The sequence below is a fragment of the Myotis myotis genome, unplaced genomic scaffold (assembly GCF_014108235.1).
Source record: "Myotis myotis isolate mMyoMyo1 unplaced genomic scaffold, mMyoMyo1.p scaffold_m19_p_3, whole genome shotgun sequence".
Lineage (NCBI taxonomy): Eukaryota > Metazoa > Chordata > Mammalia > Chiroptera > Vespertilionidae > Myotis > Myotis myotis.
This window is the reverse complement of record NW_023416335.1, coordinates 460092-476456: the sequence shown is the minus strand read 5'-3', so window position 1 is coordinate 476456 and position 16365 is coordinate 460092. Positions and strand designations below refer to the sequence as shown.

Sequence of the window (16365 nt, the reverse complement as noted above, 5' to 3'; positions counted from 1 at the left end):
GCGTATGCAACTAACGCTTGAAGCATTTTCACCGGAGACAATTACTGACTGATATTCTAGAACTGATATGTGAGAAAGAAATGTATGGGTGTATGTGGGCAAAGCATTTACATTTTTTCATCTCTAGTCACAAAGCAGAATACAAACTCATACCTTGCATGGTTCTATGAATGTGTTTGAAAGGCAGACACCAGCTCAGCACTGACAGTGACCTGAGTAGAACCCCAAACACAGACTGATCTTTCCGTACACCCAGCTCCCCAACCCTCCTCCTCCGCACACTGGCAGGAAGTGCTCTGTTTAACCTGGAATGTCCATGATGTTTCAGGAATCAGTGACCTTCGAGGATATAGCTGTTGACTTCACCCAGGAAGAGTGGGCCCTGCTGGGCACACCCCAGAAGAAGCTGTACAGAGATGTGGTGCTGGAGAACATCAGTGGCCTGGTCTCTGTGGGTGAGTCTTAAAACATATATACCGTATGTATGTATGTATGTATGTGAGTACATGTGTGTGTTTGTATATGTAAGACGGTAAGTGTATTTATGCATGTAAGTGTCCATTCCTTCAGCTACATAGAACAGCTGCTACTATCTTGCTCCAGGCACTGCCCTGATTCTCTCATAACCCTCATAACTGCTTAGAAGAAAGATTTTTTTTTTACATTTTTTTCATCTCCACACTAGAATGTCATCTTGACCACAACTTCATATCATTTTGCAACTCTGTCTCCAATACTCAGATTATAGAAAAGAAAGCAATGGATATTGTTAATCCATACGTGATTGATCAAATACTTTAAAATACTTAGTATGTTCTAGACCAGTGGTCGGCAAATTGCGGCTCGCGAGCCACATGCGGCTCTTTGGCCCCTTGAGTGTGGCTCTTCCACAAAATACCACGTGCAGGCACGCATGTACAGTGCAATTGAAACTTCGTGGCCCATGCGCAGAAGTCGGTATTTTGTGGAAGAGCCACACTCAAGGGGCCAAAGAGCCACATGTGGCTCGCGAGCCGCAGTTTGCCAACCACTGTTCTAGTGTATTTGGAGGCTTAAGAGCAGACTATTGAACTTAAGAACATTTTGGTTACTATTATGAAAGTATGTTTATTGGATTCTGTATGAAAATAATATTGAACCCACTATGGAGACAGTAACCTCACACATTTTGAGAAAACTGAGTATTCTGAATTCTTTCCTTGAACTTGATCATGGAAATAAGTATCAATCAGTACTTCCTGCTGTGGCCACATGTCTATTTTTCCCGGTTTGGTGCAGGACCTGCAATGCTTTCTCTGAAAGTGTTGTTGCCAGCACCCACCTTCATTCACCTCTGTGTTCCTCAGCAGTAATCTGCCTTAGACTTGCTAACTGCAATGGTTCATTTGCACAGGACTCGTGATCCATTTACCTTTCTTCCACAAACAGGGTATCGGATCTGCAACTCAGGTGTGACTTTCCAGCTGGATCAAGGACGGCTGAGGAGTGAAGGGACTGGGTTTCTCCAAGGTCAGAGTGCAGGTGAGCAGCAGGGGTGAGGGCTTCAATGTGAGGAGATGCCTCTCAGTGACTGAGTACGTTCTTAGAGTATCAGGTGAAGGCTTTGGATTTGAGTTACACATTCCAAAATCCAAGGGAGGACACCTGGGAAAGATTCCTTATGTTGTTAGTTCTTGCACATAGGAATGAGAAGGGGTGTGTCCTACCTGTGTTTTTCTTTTTCTTTGTGGAAAAATATAATTGTGTGCTTCTGACAGTTGGACTTTGCTATAGTAATTCTTGTCCAGATCCTGCCTTTTCAGGTTTTACCACCATAGGCTGACCCATCATCTCTCACTGGTTCCTGCTTTTCATGTTTCAATCCTGATATTATTTCCCCCTAAACTTCAATTTACTTTACATTGTTTGTACTACCTAAAATATTTCATTGAACACACTTTCTCTAATGCAGTGCCATGTTTAAAAACATATGTATTGATCATGGTGCATTCTGCTAATGACATTGTAACACATTTTATTTTTCAATCCCTTCAGACATGAGAGATCCCCTTAAAAAAACAGAGATGATATTAATGCAGCAGGTCAGCAAGAAGGGCATATCCTCCACCATGCCAATGGTAAGGCTCATAGGTGTGAAACTAATCATCCAAATTGAATATGTGGCAATGAGATAAGTTAGTCATGAGCACAACTACCTGAATGCAATTGTATAGTTAACTTGAGATTAAGCTCTTTTCAAGAAACTTTCGGATAGTTTGAAATCAGTGAAGAAACAAACATGAGCCAAAGCAATATCTTGAACAAAAAAGACAATATCATAACATTTGCTGATTACCTAGTTGTTGAAACAGACTAAAGCAGTGATGGCGAACCTATGACACGTGTGTCAGAGGTGACACGCGAACTCATTTTTTTTGGTTGATTTTTCTTTGTTAAATGGCATTTAAATATATAAAATAAATATCAAAAATATAAATCTTTGTTTTACTATGGTTGCAAATATCAAAAAATTTCTATATGTGACACGGCACCAGAGTTAAGATAGGGTTTTTCAAAATGCTGACAAGCCAAGCTCAAAAGGTTCACCATCACTGGACAAATTTATGTAATAACTTTCTGATGGAGATACTAAAAAAGAGAAAATCTTTGTGCCTGCCAGGGTGTCATGTAACAAACACGTAAAACATTTTCACCAGAGAGTATTTCTGACTAATATGCTAGAATTGATATGTAGAAAATGATTGTATGAATGTATGTGGGCAAACCATTGACACCTTTCATCTCCTTCCCCACAGCGGGAATCTCACACTCCAGAGGATCCTATTGAATGTGCTGATTTGAGTGATGAATTTACTCATAGATCAGCTGTGAGTCAACATTCTTTAATTGAGAGAGGAAAGAAATCTTATGTCAGCCAACAGTGTGGAAAGTCACCTAGAGAAGAGTCATGCCTTAGTAGACACAATGAATTTCACACCAGAGGTAATATATGTGAATGTGGGAAAGCCTTTAGCAATGTCTTCAGCCTCAGACGACACAAGATGACTCACAGTGAAGAGAAACCATTTAAATGTAATGTATGTGGGAAAGCCTTTTTACAAAGATCTGACCTTAGAAACCACAATCGAAGGCACACTGGAGAAAAGCCTTATAAGTGTCGTGAGTGTGGGAAAGCCTTCAGTCGGAGTTCTTACCTAAGACAGCATGAGGCAATCCACACAGGAGAGAAACCATATGAATGTCCCCTATGTGACAAAGCTTTCAAGCAAAGATCTTACCTTAGAAAACATGAGAGAATCCATCCTGGGGAGAAGCTGTATGAGTGTCATCAGTGTGGGAAAGCCTTTAATCAAAGCTCTGGCCTTAGCCAACACAAGAAAATTCACAGCGGGGAGAAACCACATGTATGTTCCATATGTGGGAAGGCTTTCAGTCAAAGTTCTGAGCTAACACGCCACAACAGAACACATTCCGGAGAGAAACCATATGAATGTGGTCAGTGTGGGAATGCCTTCAGTCAGCATGCTAATCTCATAAGACACCAGAGAACCCACACTGGAGAACAGCCTTATGAATGTCGGCTATGTGGCAAAGCCTTCAGTCATCGTTCTTCCCTTAGAAGACATGAGGGAACCCAACACAGGGGAGGAAATCATGAAAGCCTTCAGTAGATAGTCTGGCCTGACTGCACATAAGATGGCATTGCATGTGTAATAAATGTGGAAGAACATCGACCATAGCTTTATCATTTAAACACACCAGCACATGCACACATGAAAGAAACCCTCAGTAAGCAATGTGGAAAATCTATGAATCACCAAGCTCCTTGGCCAGAAAGACCTTTAATATGTGAGTGGGTCCATGTGTGTGGTAACTGTGCAAGCCTTTAATCATTGGCCTGATTTCAGATAACATGAAAACTCATATTGTAAACATGCTGATTTAGATGTCCTGTGCAACAGCTCTGAACTTTGAACTTTGAAGACGCTTGACATATTGTTCAGAGGAGAATGCGTAAGGCTTCACTTATAATTATTGGTAAAAGGAATAAATTTCACCAGGAGAAACCCTATGACTATGGTCACTATTGACAAACATTCAGCCAACTATCAGATTTTGTGTGCACATCAAACTCAGTGAGAACTAAACACTAAAACAGGAAATCAGAACATGAACCTTCTTGAGGAAACCCAAACATTTCTTTACAGATCATTCACACTAGTGAAGTTATTCAGGGTAAAAATCACAAGAAACCGTTTATTCATAAAGCAACACTTGTAGTAAATGTGAGCATTCAATCATACAGTACAAAACACACTATGTCAAGAAAGCAAGGCCTTCAGTGATCATTTATTTTTCAGTCAACCTTAACTTTCCCACACCAAGTAGATAGCAATCCTAAAATCAAAGCAGAGGATAGCTTAATTAAATTTCATATCATAAAATATGAGTGTATGTGCTACTGTGTGTCTGTGTATGTGTGAAAACTTGTAAAGAAGTCTCTAACACACAACTCAGCAAATAATTGATTTTTTTAGGAAATAAAAATTGTTGATAAAACTTGTGGCATCAAATGTAGGAAGCTAACGTGATCTGGAAACATTGAATGTGAAATTTTGTAAGAAATTCAACTTTAAATACAGCAATGCTGGCTGTATTTTAAATAATAAAATCTGTTGCTAAAAATGCTGAATATTGTTGTTCTAGTTTTCCTTTTGCAGCTTTGAACAAATACATTCAAAGACTGTACTTCTTGGCTGGTGGGAGAGAACCAGGCCTCAGGTTCACACAGCCCTTTTCCCAATGGCTCCTTCCACACACCTCAGGTCCATCCCTCTATCTTCCCTCCAACACCCTGGTCTCCTTCCAAGCCCTGGTGCTGATAGAACTCTGCTCTTCAGCCCCATGGGCCAGGTGTCTCTGAGTGACATGAACCTGCTCAGGCAAGGTCATGGGGGCCTATCAAAGGCATCTCACCTAAAGTCTTGGTGGTACCTCTGCCTATGTCTCTGAAACGTGAGGACAGGGGACAGAATTCTGCCCCCATGGACTCAGAAAGCTGTTCTAAAGACTCTTATTGAGCTACACGTTGGGGGCGTTGGATGGACCGCAAAGTCTCTGAGCATACCCTATATCAGTGATGGCGAACCTATGACACGTGTGTCAGAGGTGACAGGTGAACTCATTTTATTGGTTGATTTTTCTTTGTTAAATGGCATTTAAATATATAAAATAAATATCAAAAATATAAATCTTTGTTGTACTATGGTTACAAATATCAAAAAATTTCTATATGTGACACGGCACCAGAGTTAAGTTAGGGTTTTTCAACATGCTGGCAAACCGAGCTCAAAAGGTTCGCCATCACTTCCCTATATCTTAGTTAAATCAGCATTTTTGCACCCACCACTAACCCCAGATTGGGCCTTTGCTGTTTCTCCCCCACCTCAAGGAGCAGCCCAGAAAATAAAGCTGCAATAAGATCATTTCCCTAATCCTATTAGCCACTACCTGAGCTGCTTTTTAAATAGTTAAGAAAATTCACCGGTCCCTAACAAAATGAAAGGATTTCACCACTTTGTTCCTAGAGATGAAAATGTTGTCCTTCAACAAACACCCTTATTGAACCTAAACATCAAGAGCTGGCCTGAGCTCTTCCCAACAAGCGCAGTCCTCAACCCACGGGCCTCACTGAGACCCAGGACATGAGTACATTCTGAGGTGGAAATGGACATGTGCTTCTTTCCTCAAATCTCTGCAGGTGATTTCACTGTAGAGGCAGGGTGGGGCAATGTTAGCCACATCTGAGGAAGAGGAGGAATTAAGTCTATGGTCTGCCTGCCAGAACAGGTTACTCCCATCTGTAGTTGAATTCAGCTGTAATTCTGAGCCAACACCTTTCAGAGACCAATCAAAGTGCGTGATTTCATGTCCTTGTTTTCATTAGAAGGTGGGCCCCCATCAGCTTAGGTGCGTAGGAGGCACTATTTCTAACAACTTGCACAAAGGACATCCTGAGACTGCGCACCTCTGGTTTTCAACGTCCTGTCAGGTGTCCATGGAAAGGCGATGTCCTCGGTATTATAGCTCGGAATGGGCAACCGTTTCCCTGAAAACACTCAGACATTTCCATCTCCACCAAAGCAAGCCAGATCCACTGGTGCTCACTCAGTCCCCCCGCTGGCCCAGGAGCACAGGAGAAGCCACTGCCAACATCAATGGGCTGAGACATGGGAACCCAGAGGACCCTGAGGCTCCCAGGAGGATTGATGGCAGAGCCTCTGGTCCATCAGTGTGATGTCCTGCTGGACACAGGATGTGCAGGTCAGACTTCAGGGTCCAGGGGAGGACTGGGTGTGGCTCAGGAGACCTGGCTGTTTTGTAGGGGGCCCACCCAACCTCACATTGAATACCACGAAACTCAACGACTATATGAGATGATTTAGAATAATGATAACTGGCAATACACAGCACGATTTTTTACAAGTCCAATTTGAAAACAATTTGTAAAGTTCTTTATTAAAAAATGTAAAACACCCCTAACTGAAATAAGTGACATTAAATAAGTGGCAGTAAACACATTTAGAGTTGGGAAAATTTTTCACATGAAAACACTTTTGATAAATTTCATAATTCTGATAGATTCCATCTGCAGACATGAGAAACAAATTGAATAATTAATTAATTATAAGAATTAGATGAATGTGGCATTTTCATATAATTCCCATGGTAAAAGGGACTTATTTTTCAGACAGGACACTGTTAAATCTGACTTGGGTTAGTGATTCTGAAGGTGGGTGGTCCCACCTTGTCCAGCGGGAAAGTAGGTTAAGGTGAGTTAAGGTCAGAGGCAGGACAAGCAGGGATAGGCAGCCCCTGGAGACTCACTGACCAGGATGAGCCCAGGGTATAGGGACCCAAGGGGAGGAGCCAGGGTTCCAGGGCCTGACCAGGGTCACCAGTGGGGGCACATTCATCCATAATAGAGGAAAGACAAATGGGAAGGCCAGTGGGGGTTCAAACATATGCAAATTATAAGATGGGAAAGTACCCAGAGTGCTCACAGTTCAAAATCAGACATGCCCCACTGAGCTGGTGCCAGCTGGGGTGGATTGGGTGACCTGCTTTAAACAAAATACTCCCTGGAGTGAAGTAAAAAAGGCTCAGAAGGGATTATTTGAGTTTCTCTTCTTCAACGTCTCTTAGTAAAAACCGAGGCCTGTGCCTCACACTCTCCATGGCCAGATGCCAGCGGACGAGTAACTGAAGAAAGTCTCAGGTATCAACCAGTAGGAGAAACCCCTAAAGGAAAAAGTCCCAGTTCCTGTGCATCCACCCCAGGAAAAGTCTGTGACCTGTGGCGACAAAGACGTCGGTGTGCCCACATGGATCGACCCCCTCCAGCCTGCCCCAGGCCTTCAGCAACCTATTATCTGTGTCCATGGGTTATGCATACAAGGTCTTTGGCTGATTACCTCCCACCCATCATCCTCCACCTTCCCTCTGAGATTCCACACTCTTTCCATGCTTCCATGTCTGAGTCCACTCCATTTTTCAGTTTATTTTGTTACTTAAATTCCACATGTGTCCTCTAGAAGTTGTGTTTTTTTTTTGTATTTTAGGTGCTCCTATATTGGATACATATATGTTTACCAAAGTTAAATCCTCTTGTTGGATCAATCCCTTTAGTATTATGTAGTGACCTTTGTTGTCTCTTGTGATGGCCTGCATTTTGTCTATTTTGTTGGATATGAGTATTGCTACTCCAGCTTTTTTTTTCTTTTCCATTTGCATGGAAAATTTTTTTCCATCCCTTCGCTCTCATCCTGTGTGTGTCCTTTGTTCTAAGGTAGTTCTCTTGTAGACAGAATATAGTTGGATCATGTTTCTTTATCCACTCAGCTACCCTATGCCTTTTGATTAAAGCATTTACTCCATTTAATATGTAAGGTTATTATTGATAGATACTTATTTATTGTCATTTTAATTATGCATGCCTAGTTTTCTCTCTCTGTTTCTTCTTCTCATTGCAGCAGTCCCTTAAACATTTCTTGTAATGCTGGCTTGGTGGTGATGAACTCCTTTAGCTTTTTTTTTTTTTTTTTTGTCTGGGAAGCTCTATTTTACCGTCTATTTTGAATGATAGCCTTGCTGGATATAGTAATCTTGGTGTCAGATCCTTGCTTTCCATTACTTGAGTACTTCATGCCATTCCCGTCTGGCCTGTAGAGTTTCTGATGAGAAATCAGGTATCACTCTTATGGGAACTCCTTTGTAAGTAACAGTTTGCTTTTCTCTTGCTGCCTTTAAGATTCTCTCTTTGTCTTTAATTTTTGGCATTTTAATTATGATGTGTCTGGGTGTGGACTTATTTGGGTTCTTCTTGCTGGGGGTTCTTTGTGCCTCCTTAACTTGTGTGGCTTTTTCCTTTACCAGGTTAGGGAGGTTTTCTACCATTATTTCTTCAAATACCTTCTCTATTCCTTTCTCCCTTTCTGCCTCTTCTGGAACACCTGCTATTCTAATATTGTTACATTTCATGTTGTCCCACAGCTCTCTTGAGCTGTCCTCTTGGTTTTTTTTTTTTCTTTTTGGTTCTCTGAGTTTTTTCAACCCTGTCTTCTAACTCACTGATTCAATCCTCAGCTTCCCCTAATCTGTTGTGTATTCCTTCCAATATGTTCTTTACTTGTGTGATGCCATTCTTTATTTCTGTTTTCATAGTTACTATATCTTTTCTCATTCTGTTGAGCATCTTTACCATCATTACTATGAACTCTGTTTCAGATAAATTTCTGATCTTTGCTTCATTTATCTCTTCTTCTGAAGAATTCTCTTGTTCTTTCATTTTGGGGGTTGTTTCTCTGTCTCCTCATGTTGGCTTCCTGTTTGGCTTTGTGAGTCTGTATTAGGTAGATCTGCTATGCCTCTCAACCTCTAGTGCAGGACAGTATCAAACACTGTTTCTGACTAATTAGATCAGGTAGAGACCCAAATCCTCCAGAGATACTTCTGCCTATAGACTGATAGGATTCTGACTTGAATTGCCCTCAGGCAATCATTCTCAGGTGTGGTGAGAGTTGTTGTTGTTTTTTTTAATTGGGTGGGGCAATTGCTTCTGCCTGGAGGTTAGTGGTTATTTTAACTTTTTTTTTTAATTAAATCTTTATTGTTCAGATTATTACATTTGTTCCTCTTTTTTCCACCCCCATAACTCCCCTCCTCCCAGTTCCCGCCCCACCCTCCACCCTCACTCCCCACCCACTGTCGTCATCCATAGGTGCACGATTTTTGTCCAGTCTCTTCCCGCATCTCCCACACCCCTTTCCCCCCCAAGAATAGTCAGTCCATTCCCTTTCTATGTCCCTGATTCTATTATAATCAACAGTTCATTCTGTTCATCAGATTATTTATTCACTTGATTCTTAGATTCACTTGTTGATAGATGCATATTTGTTGTTCATAATTTGTATCTTTACCTTTTTCTTCCTCTTCCTCTTCTTAAAGGATACCTTTCAGCATTTCATATAATGCTGGTTTGGTGGTGATGAACTCCTTTAGCTTTTCCTTATCTGTGAAGCTCTTTATCTGACATTCAGTTCTGAATGATAGCTTTGCTGGATAAAGTAATCTTGGTTGTAGGTTCTTGGTATTCATCACTTTGAATATTTCTTGCCACTCCCTTCTGGCCTGCAAAGTTTCTGTTGAGAAATCAGCTGACAGTCGTATGGGTATTCCCTTGTAGGTAACTGAGTTTCTTTCTCTTGCTGTTTTTAAGATTCTCTCTTTATCTTTTGCTCTTGGCATTTTAATTATGATGTGTCTTGGTGTGGTCCTCTTTGGATTCCTTTTGTTTGGGGTTCTCCGCGCTTCTTGGACCTGTAAGTCCATTTCTTTCACCAGGTGGGGGAAGTTTTCTGTCATTATTTCTTCAAATAGGTTTTCAATATCTTGCTCTCTCTCATCTTCTGGCACCCCTATAATTCTGATGTTGGTACGCTTGAAGCTGTCCCAGAGGCTCCTTACACTATCCTCGCATTTTTGGATTCTTTTTTCATTTTGCTTTTCCGGTTGGGTGTTTTTTGCTTCCTCGCATTTCAAATCATTGACTTGATTCTTGCGCTCCTCTGGTCTGCTGTCGGGAGTCTGTATAATATTCGTTATTTCAGTCCGTGTATGCTTAATTTCTAGTTGGTTCCCCAATATAACATCGAGGGTCTCATTAGTTTTCTTGTAGATCTCATTAAGTTTATCGGCAGCTTCTAAACAGTTCTTGAGAGATCTTAAAAGTGTGCTTCTGAACTCTATATCTTCCATTGACAATTTTGTCCTGTTTCTTTGTCTCCGCATTTTGTTATGCTTCCTTGGTGCACCCCCTAGTGGTCTTTGTGTGCAGTCTTATAGTTAAGCCTTGATTGTTGTAGCTAATACCAGGGAGGGTTTGACCTCCAGGCCAAGTGGCTATGAGAATCAGCTGTGTCTTCAGTGAGAGAAGTTCTGTCCTCTAGGGAGGTGCTAATCTAACCTTTGCCTGAGGCTATCTGGCAAATGCCTCTGTGCAGGGCTTGGGCGGGGCAGGTCGAACAGGATCAACAGGGTGGGCCGGAGAGAGCAGTTATGGAGGCTCTCAGTCCTGTCCCCAGGGGCTCTGCCTCTCTGAGTCCCAGCACCCACTGCAAACCTCGGAGAGAAAGCTGCACTCGCTCTGACCGAAGCCAGACAGTCCTGCTTCTCCCGCTTGAGTCTGGGTTCCTGAAGACTCGCCTGTATCTGGAGCTCAGAGTCTGCGACTCCCTCCCGATTGAAAACGCCAACCGCGCCCTCCGCCGCCAGCCCACTCCATGCACTCTGCACCTCAGAATTTGACTTCAGCACTGCGCCTCCTCTGAGTGTCCGTATGCGTTTCTCTTTCCTCCTAGTTATAGGACTTCCACTCAGCCAGCGTTCCTGTGGTTCTGGGTGATGTCCGTTCCGTTTTTTAGTTTCACTTTTGAAGTCGTTGTTCAAGGCAGCAAACTCCGGCGTTAACCTATGCCGCCATCTTGGTCCTCCCCTATTTATTATTTATCGGTTATTTTATCTTAACACATTGTGGGCGGATCATGAGCAGTCTCATGTTTTCATATTACACAATGTTTTACATAAATGTTAAAGGCACGCCTTAAATATTCATTGCATTTTGAAATTATTTATTACATGTTCTTACAAGCTAATATCTTTTTAAAGTGTGATACTTTGTAAAACGTTTTTTGTACTTGTTCAATAGAAACTTATCTGGCCACTGAGTAAAGCTAGCAATAAAACTACTGGTGTGCAATGTGCTAAGTGGCCTCCAGGCAAGGTGTTTTCCAATAGGGTGGGTCAGCTCTGTGCCCCCTCACTACTCCCCCGACAGGCCTCCTGTATAGCAAATGTCTGTGTGGGAAAGATGTCCTCTCCTTCTTGGAAACTTGGGGTGTCTAAACCCCAAGTCCCCAATCCTAGATTCTGCTCACACAGCTCTAGTCCACTCTGCCCTCCCTCTGCCAGATCACAAGGTGGGTGGCTCCACTGGGAATTGTGTGTGTTGGGCCTTTAAGAGGGTGCCTGGATTTCCAGCCATCACTAGCTCCCAGGCAGACAGCTACCCCACTGCTCTTCACAGACAGATGCTACATGTGCACCTTTGTCAGTTCTGTGCTCTCTGCTGGGGGGCCCAGATTGGGGATTAGACTCCAGAGTTCTCAGTCGCAACCCCCCACAGCTGAGCTCTGTCTCCAGGACTTTAGTTCCTGTCTGTGGGCACCTGGACCAGCCCTTTCACACCTCCACTCCTCTGACCAGTCTCTCTGCTTTCTCCACTTTCAGTCCTCGGGTATCAGGGTTTTCTCCAGTGAGTCTTCCGTTGATTATTCAGGAAGCTTTTCTGTATTTGAGTTGTAATTCTAGTTTGTTCCGGGGAGTGTGTCCATGCAGCATCCACTTACTCTGCCACTCAGTAATGCATTTTTATACTAACTTGGACAAAAGAGACTTCTTGCCAAATAGTGACATCAGTATTTGGGTTATACAAAGGTACGCCTGCGCAGGGCACACAGTAAAATCTCTGTGTCCTTGCTCTTGCACCTACGTATGGAAAATTGGCCTTTTACATCCAGCGTACTCTGATGAGGGTTCCCACACATCCAGTGTACTCTGGACTGGATCCACACTCCACCCCTTATACTGGGTGGTTTCTAGGGATACCCTTGCCTATTTGCCAAATCCTTGAACACAGAGCTTCACTAACAATGCCAATTGTAGTATGTTAGTACTATATTGTACCAGTACTCCTGCCCTAATAGTAAAACTTAAGAATGCCCAATGCTGTGTCCCTGACGGTCCATCCCACCAGAGGTGGTCATGGAATGGGCTTGTATGGCCTGTACTTCACTGTCTCTTTCTTGTAGGGCATTGGTGGCATTGCCAGGGCTGGATCAAGGAGTGCAACTATAGCTTATAGTTATACCTGCTTCCAAAGGGGATAGGGGGCTACCCAGGGCCCTCCTAGTAACGGACCATGGCTGAGTCTATACTCCCTGTGCTTCCTCTTGGCAGGGGGGAGAGGGGGCCTTGGGTCATATCAGCTCATCTGTTGCTTTCACCTGCACATGAAGTGTCTGAGGATACCTCTGCAAACACTCATCTAGCCTAATCTTCTAGGCTAGGTGGGTCCACCCCTAGGTGGAGCTTACATTTCCTGTCCCCACATGGGGTGACGGCCTACTAGCCACGGTTGCTTGTGCCATCATGGCAACCACAAAGACAGCCCAGCTGTCTGTTCCAATGGCCAAAGGGCTACTTTGCTCAGTATCTGAATCGAACTACACAGCTCATCGTTCTACACACCCAGCTCCCCATCATCCCTCGATGCTGTCATCCCAACCCTCCTCCTCCGCACACTGGCAAGAAGTGATTTAACCTGGAATGTCCATGATGTTTCAGGAACCGGTGACCTTCAAGGATATAGCTGCTGACATCACCCAGGAATAGAGGGCCCTGCTGGGCACATCCCAGGAGAAGCTGTACAGAGATGTGGTGCTGGAGAACATCAGTGACCTGGTCTCCATGGGTGAGTCTTAAAACTTGTATGTATATGTGTGTGAGTGTACTTAATGTCTGTAGTGTCCATTCCTTCATACACTGAATAAGTACATAGAACAGCTGCCACTATTCTACTCCAGGCACTGCCTGATACTCTCATAACTGCTTAGAAGGAAGATGTTTGTTATTTTTACATTTTTTTCATCTCCACACTAGACTGTCATCTTGACCACAACTTCATATCATTTGGCAACTCTGTCTCCAGCACTCAGAATATGGTAGAGAAATTAATGGACACTATTCACCCATAACTGATTGTTCAAATATTTTAAAATATGTATTATGTTGCATGTATTTGAAAAAGTAAGAGCAGAGTATTGAAAATATGATCATTTTTATTATTCTTGTCAAAATTATGTTGATGGGAATTAACTGGGTCCTCACAAAATGATTGAGAGCCCAGGTTTGGGAAATAGTTGCTATTCCTAGGATGTACACTAGATGGCGGCACAGAAGAGCATTTGCTTGCAGGATGCATCTGATGGTGTGGGGTTCCAGTCTGAGACAGTGTCCTGTCCCATCAGCTCTGGGTGCTCTGAGTGTAGGGAGGGCTCTTACCTGAGAGGGTTGAAAGTCCTGTCTTTTCCGATCTGAGCCCTGTGCCTGTGGGGAAAGGTCTGACCTAACAGGGTAGGGGGTCCTTTCATGTCGGCCCTGGGTCCATTGACTGTAGAATGTGGACACGATGGAGAGCGTGTGGGGTCCTCTGACATCATCTCTGGGTCCTGTGACTGTAGAGGGGGGGAGTCCACCCTGAGAGAGTAGAAGGTCCTGTGACACCAGTTCTGAGTTCCTGTTCTTGTGGAGAGAGTCACACGTGGGAGACTGGGGTGTCCTGTCACATCAGCTATGTGTCCAGGGAGTGCTGGGGTGAGTCTTGCCCTATAAAAGTGGGGTGTCCTGTCACATCAGCTATGTGTCCAGGGAGTGCTGGGGTGAGTCTTGCCCTATAAAAGTGGGGTGTCCTGTCACATCAGCTATGTGTCCAGGGAGTGCTGGGGTGAGTCTTGCCCTATAAAAGTGGGGTGTCCTGTCACATCAGCTATGTGTCCAGGGAGTGCTGGGGTGAGTCTTGCCCTATAAAAGTGGGGTGTCCTGTCACATCAGCTATGTGTCCAGGGAATGAGAGAAACGTCTCTCCTCGGGAGATCTGTCTGTCGTGTCCTATCACCTCTAACTCTTGTGCGCGAGGGGAGAGGTCTTCCTGAGACAGTGGTGTGTGCATGACCCACTGCAGCCAACACCGCTGCCGGCTGACGTGCACAGAAGTGTTACCGCCAAGATGCTCAGGAGATGGCAGCAGAGAAGCGCCCTTGGTACCTTTTTTGAAGTAACCACATTGTATTGTTAAGCAAGTTTCAACAAACTTCAAAAAACTGAAATTATATAAAGTATGTTGCCGGCACTCCAGGCAGTTAATCTAGACGTCAGTGGCAAACAGAAACTAAGAAGTCCTTCTGTTTAAAAGCTATGGAATACACGTTTAAATAACACTGGATTCAACATTCATAGAGATAATCCACTATATACCAAACAGATTTTCCTGCTCACCAGCTCCCAGGTGTTATTCCCAAGATGGACACTAGATGGCAGCAGAGAAGCACACTTGGAACATTGTTTAAGTGACCATCTTGCTATAAAACAGGGTCCATCAAGCTTCACAGGATTGAAATTATATAAAGTATGCTTCTTGCTCTCATTGCCGTTAACCTAGGGTAACTAGAAAGACATTATATCTTGAAGTTATCACATACACTTCTAAACAACCCTCAAAATAAATCGGAAAATAATTTGAACTGAATAAAAAAAAAAAAAACTGCATACCAAAACTTATTTTTTAAAAGTGCACCCTTAATTTATTTTTTTTAGTTTTTATTCTTTTATTACTTAAAAAGTGTACCCTTAAATGTACATATTAGAAATAAAACCTGAAAATTCACAAGTTTTGCACCCACGTTAAATCTAAAACAGTACATCATCATGAACTTCAAATTTGCAAAGGAAATAAAGCGATATGAACGCATGGCAATAACTGTTTAATCGGGCTGCTGAACCTTTCCCTGGGCCCATCTTGTGCTTCCTGGTACAATCCAGCTCTAGCAAGAACCCTGCTAAGTCACTTTCCCAGAATCTCCCATCCTGGCATCGGCTCACCCTTGGGATCTGACCACATTCCTCATCCTACATCACTGCCCCGTCATCTGATCACCTTGGACTGTCTTCAACGAGAAACCTGTTGAGGAAAGCTGAGCCAAATCCTCCTGCCCCCTGACGGTTCTGTTACCCGAGAAAAGCATGGCTGCTCTTTCCCCATTGCGAGTGGGAGTGGGGTCCGTGGGGTACCACAGGAGTAAGCCTTTAGGGAGCCCCCCTTGGGAGGAGGGAATATGGTGGAAATCTTTATTTCCATGGAATTACACCGCAGCGTTTCCTAAGTCCCATTGCCCTTGGTCCAGCCATAGGAGAAGTGTAGCTGGGGTTTCGGTACAGCGAGAAGCAGAGCCGGTGGCCAGAGTTTCCTGTCCATGTTGGAGCGGGTCCAGTCCAGTCCAGCACCAGCGTAGCTGCAGCCATCAGGCCAGTGCCTGTGGGGCCGTGAAAAATGTGGGCAAATACCGGGGAGCAGGAGCAAGACAGCCTCGCGAGCTGGGAGTGAATCACAATGTGCCCAGAGAAGGGATTTCTCTGGCAGCGGTTCTCAACCTTCCTAACGCCGCGACCCTTTAATACCGTTCATCATGTTGCCGTGACCCCCAATTTCATTGTTACACATTGAACATCATTAAAGCTTAGTGATTAATCACAAAAACAAGATGTAATTATAGATGTGTTTCCCGATGGTCTGAGGCGATCCCTGTGAAAGGGTCGTTCGACCCCCAAAGGGGTCGCGACCCACAGGTTGAGAACCGCTGGTTTAGAGGCTTCTAAGTCCCCAAACCGCCTCAGGCTTGCAGTGACCACGTGCCTTCTGGCCTCTGGCCTGTGAGTCCCCAGGTGGCACTGACAGGAAGTACCTTCCCCCCTGTCCCAAACTTGCGGGGTCTGCGTCTCTCTTCCCTTTGTCCAGCCCCCTCGCCCAGTGTTTTGCAGGGAACATGCCTAGATGCCTGGCCTGCCCTTTGCTCCTTGTCTGTTATTAATAACTAGCTAATTCCCTTGGCATCATTTCCTCTTCTCTACCCAGGACCCCTGCTGTGCTCTTGGCTATAAATCCTCCCCTCCCCCGCATTGGGAGCGGAGCCC

At 43.9% G+C, this 16365-nt stretch overlaps 1 protein-coding gene across 1 annotated transcript; it reads left to right on the top strand.

Annotated features, from left to right (window-relative positions):
- The first annotated feature begins 316 nt into the window (after positions 1–316).
- Positions 317–3671, top strand: LOC118649735 (zinc finger protein 239-like). The gene is made up of 3 exons (XM_036297036.1): positions 317–455; positions 1429–1521; positions 2983–3671. Exons 1-3 carry the CDS (start codon positions 317–319, stop codon positions 3669–3671), a joined length of 921 nt encoding a protein of 306 aa, XP_036152929.1.
- Positions 3672–16365: the final 12694 nt, after the last annotated feature.

Bases quoted from the DNA above. Each gene is read 5' to 3' on its own strand.
- LOC118649735 (XM_036297036.1), top strand. From the start codon at position 317: ATGATGTTTCAGGAATCAGTGACCTTCGAGGATATAGCTGTTGACTTC. The intron at 456-1,428 runs GTGAGTCTTAAA...TTCCACAAACAG, and splicing joins CAGTGGCCTGGTCTCTGTGG to GGTATCGGATCTGCAACTCA. The intron at 1,522-2,982 runs GTGAGCAGCAGG...TTCACACCAGAG, and splicing joins TCTCCAAGGTCAGAGTGCAG to GTAATATATGTGAATGTGGG.